Raw genomic sequence first — 7,292 nt, forward strand, 5'->3', positions numbered from 1 at the left:
ACCAACAATGGGCAATGAATTCATGGACATCATTAGATCCTTAATTCCAGATTCTTTGTTGAATTCAAATTCCACCATCTGCTCATGACAGGATTTGAACCTGGATCCTCAAAATCTTAGCTGAGTTTCTGGATTAATTGTCTAGCGATAATACCGCTGGGCCATTGCTTCCCCTTTTGATATCCCTCATACCCCTTTTTTAATCCCATGCCCTCTTCACATTTCTGAGCCCTCTCACCCAGGATCAGCTATAGACAAAACTTAGCAGTTCTATGATAACACTAGGAAGTTTTTGAGAAGCTCATGAAATTGTCAAACAAACAACCATTCAAAATCCAAACTCTTGAAATAGACTTTAATCCTTTTCGGAGCTCATAAAATTGAGAATTGAACACAGCCATTCAAACTCTCATTGAAACATAGTTAATCTTCTGAAAGACTCATAAAAGTGTTAAGATAAACAAACAGCCACTCCAAAACCATTTCAAACAACACTAATTCTATTAGCTGCTCCTAAAACTGTCAATCAAAACTAACCACACAGGCTCCTTGATGGCTGTATCAAAAACATTTCCCTCATGTTTTTTCACTCTTCTGAAGATGATTACCCCCTCCCACCCCAAACGGGGAGGCTATAGACTAGTGGTATAATCGCTGGATTGTTAATGCAGAAACTCAGCTAGCGTTCTGAGTACCCAGGTTCAAATCCTGCCGTTTATCGGATTCAACAAAAATATCTGGAGTTAAGAGCCTAACGATGACCGTGAACCCATTGCTGATTGTTGAAAAAACCCAGCTGGTTCACTAATGTCCTTTAGGGAGGAAAACTGCCATCCTTACCTGGTCTGGCTTAGATGTTACTCCAGCAATGTGATTGACTCTTAACTGCCCTCTGGGCAATTAGGGATAGGCAATAAATGTTGGCCTCGCCAGCGATGCCCTCATCCCATGAATGAATAAGAGAAATGAAATAAATTAAGTAGGCAAGGTGGAATTGTTACATGTGGGATTGCGACCTGCAACCCCTTTGTCCCAGGACCCCTAAAGCAGATTTAAGTTGCTAATCCAAGGCAGAGAAGCTTCTTAGATTTTGCAAAGTATAAATTTGCTGCACTGGTGCAGTAAGCAGTGTTCTCTGAGATTCTTGCAGCGTTGTAATATTGGTACATAGTAGAGGAAGCTACAGTCTACCTTTGTTGAATTTAAATTTTGAGATCTCAATGCTGACAATATTCAAACTAGAAAGCTTCATATCTGCTGCACCATCATCTCACCTTCAGAGAAACTCCAAAATTTCTTACTGTAATGTGTTGTGTGTTCTTGAACCATTCTCTTACCTTGGCTCTGGAACCAATTCTTCAGGAACTGGTGTCCATATAGACTCTGGGGATTTCTGCTCCTTGAAACGCCCATCAAAAATGTTGGAAATCTGCTCCATGTCGAAGGCACAGATGGCAGATCCAGGAATGCTTCAACAAACAGAAAAAGAAAATGTAGAGTCATTCGATCCTCCTCCAGCCTTCTTCAATCATGTACTCAGAGGTAGATCAGGAGAGTTCACCACCCCCCCCAAAAAAATTGGATGAAAGTGAGAATTGTTGATTAACTATGATAAAATGTCTTTCTTATCCATAAGAGTGATTCCTTATTGTTTACAAATCCAAAAGTCCCCAGAGAGCTGTAAAATGAATTCCTGACCAAAGGTTGGAGAAACTAGAGGGAGGCAGGGATAAAAGAGAGGTTCAAATGAAGATAGGTGAGAGGAAGCTCCTGTGGAAAACAAACATCAACATGGACCAGTTGGGCCAAATGACCTGATACTGAGCTTAAGAGTATAAGGAATAAAAACATAAAAAGACTATCTGGTCCCTTGAATCTGATTAAGGCTGATGTCCTGCTATAACTTCCATAATGAAAGATTCAAACATATTCCTTTTGTCAGATGTTTAGCTAACTGCCCTGTAGTTTTCGGCGATCTGTCTCTCTCCTTTCTTGAACAGAAGAGTTATATTTTCCATTTTCTCATCTGATAGGGCCCATCCAAAATCTACAATTTTTAGAAAATTAAAAACAATGCATCCACTACCTGATCAACCATTTCTTTTAAAACCTTAAGTCCACCAGTATTCACAGACTTGCTAGCTTTGGCTCCAATAATTTTTTGAGTCCCCTTTCCCCGGTGATTGTAATTATTTTAAGTTTCTCCCTCCCTTTCACCTTTTTATTTACAATTATTTCTGGAATGTTATTGTGTCTGCTACTTTGAAACCGGATGCAAAATATCTAATCAATGCATCTTAATTGGCAATAGTAAACCCCTTGGTTCACTCTCTTGAAGACTAATGCTCAATTTAGTTACTCTTTTCCTTTTTGAATACCCATATAAACTCTTACTATCTGCTTTTATATTTCAAGCTAGTTTTCTCTTACACTCTAATTTCTCCCTCCTTATCATTCTTTGCTGTTTTTATATTCAGTTCAATTTCCTGAGATTCCACTAAGCTTCACAAAATCGCTTTCAATTTGTTACCACATCTAACTTCATTAGTCCACCACAAATGATGCATCTTTCTCCTTGAGTTTTCCTTTCTCATTTGAATATGTCTTTGCTTAGTCTTATGAAATAGCTCCTTAAATGTCTTCTATTGTATTTCTACTGACCTATATCTTAAAATAAATTGCCAGTTTTCATTTTTAAAAAAGATTAATCTTTAAACCCATTCTTCAGTTCCTCAAACTGACAGCAAAATTCATTTATGTTATGATCACTGTTCCCTAGGGGTTCCCTTAATATGAGGCCATCAATTAATCATGTCCCACAGCATACTACCAGATCGAGAATAATTTGCTCTTTGATTGGATGTAAAAAAAACTGCTATGAAAATAGGCAATGAACTCATTTTCCAGGCCACTTTTACTGATTTGATTTGTCCAATCTGTTTAAGGACTATAATCTCCTATGACTATAGCTGTACGTTTCTTCTAAGTTCCCATCATTTCCTGTACAGAGTGTAGTTCCTGTTAGGAGTCTATGAACAATGCCTTTTTTCTTCTCATTCTGCTCGTATGCTAGAGAGTACCAGGATCAATTTACTCAGCCTCTCATGAAGAGTCAATCCCCCAGTGAAACTTCACTGCAGAGCCTATTTTGACTAGTCACTTGTGGCACATGGGCATTACTAGCTGGCCAGCATTTTATTGTCCATTCCTAGTTGTCCTTGAGGAGGTAGTGGTAAGCTGCCTTTTTAAACCATGTGCTGTAGGCAGACAATACCATTAGGGAGGGAATTTCAAGTAATACAAGTATACTCATATATAAACTATAACTGAGCTTCTAATTGTTTGGTGTACTTGGCAGCTGACCCGTTGTGTTCCTTAGACAAATAAACTCAAGTCTCTGAACATCAATGTTTCAAAGTTATGTGCTGTTTAAAAAAGTATTCTGCTTTACTATCCTTACCATCAAGATCAGTAACTCATGCTTGAATACATTGTACTCCATCAGAAAACTGTAACCGATTAGTTCAATCTATGATCATCACCTTGCATCTTTGTTTCCTGCTCATAGCTCACGTGGAACTACACAGATTATACAAGTGGGAATGTATGTGAGACGCTATTTAAAAGCATTACAGAAATAAAAGACAGTTATTTTGTTTTATTTATATATGTATATTTATTTCTCCTGTATTCAACTGAGCTGTTTCCTGATGTCAAAAGTTAAAAGTATGGTCATTTTCTGCAATGTATTACAAAGCAGAACAGTTAATCAAACTTTTAACAGAATGCATCAAATGTGCAATGGGGTTAGGTGGGGGTAATGGAGGACATTCAAAAGCATTTGTTTGATTTGGGTATTAAATATTTAATTCTGATCAAATCCAAATTAAGCCTCATTATGTAAACAGTGCTGTTGGGAGCAGGCCTCATATAGTGTTACATTGAGAGAAGCCCAGTTTATGAGGATGGGAAATCCTTGGCACATCAGCAAAGCAACCTGAATCTCTCCAGAGCAGTTATAACAAAATCACAGCCTGGGCTGTGGATTCAAGCCAACAGCAAACGAGTGTAGGTCTGCCAGGATTGCGTTTACTTGAGATTTTCAACAGAAAACAAGAGAGGGATTTTTATCTCATTCCCTTGGGTTGATTCAGAAAAATTAAAGAGGTAAGATGCCTTTATTCTGCTTTCTCAAAGAAATACAAATGCTGATTATGATCGCAGTAGTTTTGCTATTAAAAAAAATCAAGTAAACTTTCTGCTAACCTGCTGGGAGTTCACAACGTGCTCTAACAACAGCTTGTGGTGTCCATAAAATCAGGTTGTGTATGGTGTGGGAACGTTAGGTTCATTATATCATATTACAACCAGCTTCTCTCTTTGCCACAAGTTCACCATCACAAATTAAACTTCGCTCTAAACGTGGCAATTATTGATATTGATATAATAATCTGATGTTGTCTGGCCTGCTGTGTTCCTCCAGCTCCACACTGTGTTGTCTCTAACTGTAATATTGCTGTTCCTTTGGGCAGTATCTCAGGCTGAATTATCCTCAACTGATTTATGTATAAAACTTGGCCGCCATTATCATGTGTAAGGTCAGTAAAACAAAAAGAGACACTGGTAGCTGCAAAGTAAATGGCCCTTGAAGATATACAAATTACTAGTGTTGAAGGCACCAGAAATGAGGCAGGACTTGATAAAAATCGAAAGAACTGCAGATGCTGGGAATTAGAAGCAAAAACAGAAATTGCTGTAAAAGCTCACCAGGTCTGGCAGCATCTGTGGAGAGAAATCAGACTAGAAGTCAGACTGTAGAGTTCTGAGGAAGGATTACTGAACCCGAAACGTTAACTCTGATTTCTCTCCACAGATGTTGCCAGACTTGGTGAGCTTTTACAGCAATTTCTGATTTTGTTTCTGCTGAGCTTTGCCAGCAACTTCTGTTTCTCTTAAGGACATGATAAACATTTGTTCTCAAAGTCTTAGGAAACATCTCAGAAAGGATTTATTGGAATATGTAAAAAAATCTAATAGGATAAAGAAATGAATGCATGTTAACAATAAGGAGGGAACAATAAGGAGAAAAAGATAACATTTACAAATCCACTGTCTAGATCTGAATGGCTAACTGAGGGGAAAGGTACGTTTATGTAAAGAGCTGTCCGATCAGCATTGTGCTGGAGGCGATGAACTGGGACTTGTTAACAATGTGCAATAAAGGGATTTGTAATGATAAAAAATAAAAAAGGGTGGCACGGTGGCTCAGTGGTTAGCACTGCTGCCTCACAGCGCCAGGGACCCAGGTTCGATTCCATCCTCGGGCAACTGTCTGTGTGAAGTTTGCACGTTCTCCCCGTGTCTGCGTGGGTTTCTTCCCACAGTCCAAAGATGTGCAGGCTAGGTGGATTGGCTGTGCTAAATTGCGTGTAGGGTTGAGGAATGTGTAGATTAGGTGGGTTATAGGGGGATGGGTCTGGGTTGCTCTGATGGTCAGTGTGGACTTGTTGGGCTGAAGGGCCTGTTTCCACACTGTAGGGATTCTATGATATTAGTATGTTCAAATAGGCCAGGGCTCTTAGAGACATTGGATGCGAGGGAGACACTTGGTGCAGATGACAGAAAGCATTTATTTACGCAGCAAGAAAGGTCAGGAACAGCCACTGGATTCTTGTGAAATGGCTAGATTCTATAATGGAAAGATATCCAGAATTGGATATTGTGTGTTTGGGTTTCTGTGACTCTGAAGCATATACAAAGATGAAGACTGACACCTTTGTGGTCTAACTAGATGAGTCTGGTTGAGTAAACTACATGATGTTTATTGCATTACTTACATTATTTACAGCTTTCATGAAAATGACATACATTGCTGCAGAGATGCTGAAAACAACAAATGGTGGAGATCACAGCGGGTCAGGCAGCATCCGTGAAGAGATAGCAAGCTAACGTTTTGAGTCTAGGTGATTCTTCATCAGAGCAATTGGGAGAATGCTAGCCTTATGTCTATCTCCTGGAAGCTCCTTCTTTACGCTGACAACCTCCTCATAGTAGATGCTGTGTTCTGCACTCAATCAAATATTTAACCTTTTGAATTCATACACAACATTGGAGTTCTGGAAGAATGTAATCATTTGGTCTGGAAGGCATTCTTGATCAGAGCCATTCTTGTGAGTGCAAAAGTAAAAATAGACCAGTTTTGACATGAGAGACATAATACTTTTTAAGGTAACTACCATGAAAATTATGCAAAATAAAGTGTGTATATTTAGACACACATACATGCGTGTATCTTGCATAATTATTTCTGCTAACTTGAAGTTGTGTTTTGCTTGAAAAATAATGAATTAGTGAGCAGTACAGAACAAGTAATTTTAATATTAAGGGAAAGCTCTTTCTTGCAACACTGCAATGTAAATTCACAGAATTTAATTAAGTAACTTTGAATAAAGATGAGTACACAGTGCATATTAAAATAGCTTTGAAATGTGCTTGTGACAATTCAGATGTCTTATTTTGTCACATATGTAAATTCCTCTGTCACAGTAAAAAAAGGAGGGAAAGGAAGTTAGCATTTCAATTAGTATCAGAGAAAAAGAAAATATCCTTCATTGACCTCAAAATGTGCCTCTTCCCAACAATAAGGCCTTGCAGTCACAATATATAGGTCACGTTACAGGCTGAAGCTCTTTAGCAATAGAATGATGTATGGTGTGTTAAGTAGTCTCATGCTCCTGTTCTTATAAAATAGCTTATCATTTCACCTACCATGAGCAATACCATGGATGATTTGCCAGTATAATGTGTCATTTTTTATCATGCGGTTACATCAATTACAGTGAAGCTGGCCTGCCTGGCCACAGTATACTTCAGAAACTGAGAAACCAATTCATTCCCTGTTCAAAATTTACCAAAATATAAACTTAATTGTGCAGCGTTAATTATATTCCTTGGGTAATGACAGTACATAGCGTGTCCCTGAGTAAAAGACAACAGGAAAAATCACAGGTCTATTTCTTAGTGAGGTGAGATGTTAACCTGGTTCAAGTCCCATATTCTATCCAATGATCGGTGTTTGAAGTGGGATCTTCAACCCTCCAGGATTGTTCTGGTGTCTCCAGGAATTAGAAATTAATCTCCTGGATTCTGCTGTAAGCAACTAGGGAGAACAATACAAACAGCACTTCTATTCATCAGTTCTGCAAATCTTGGAAGAAGTAACACAGTGTGGAGCTGGAGGAACACAGCAGGCCAGGCAACATCAGAGGAGCAGGAAAGCTGACGTTTCGGAA

At 38.6% G+C, this 7,292-nt stretch overlaps 1 protein-coding gene across 1 annotated transcript in view; it reads right to left on the reverse strand.

The window, feature by feature from the left end:
• sema6bb (sema domain, transmembrane domain (TM), and cytoplasmic domain, (semaphorin) 6Bb) overlaps positions 1-7,292 on the reverse strand; it is a 241,739-nt gene that overhangs the window by 36,699 nt on the left and 197,748 nt on the right. Inside the window, exon 10 of the mRNA XM_048614179.1 lies at positions 1,338-1,469. Within this exon, the coding sequence (XP_048470136.1) occupies positions 1,338-1,469 (132 nt within the window). The remainder of the gene's footprint in view (positions 1-1,337; positions 1,470-7,292) is intronic.

The sequence above is a fragment of the Rhincodon typus genome, chromosome 29 (assembly GCF_021869965.1).
Source record: "Rhincodon typus isolate 14 chromosome 29, sRhiTyp1.1, whole genome shotgun sequence".
Classification (NCBI taxonomy): Eukaryota; Metazoa; Chordata; class Chondrichthyes; order Orectolobiformes; family Rhincodontidae; genus Rhincodon; species Rhincodon typus.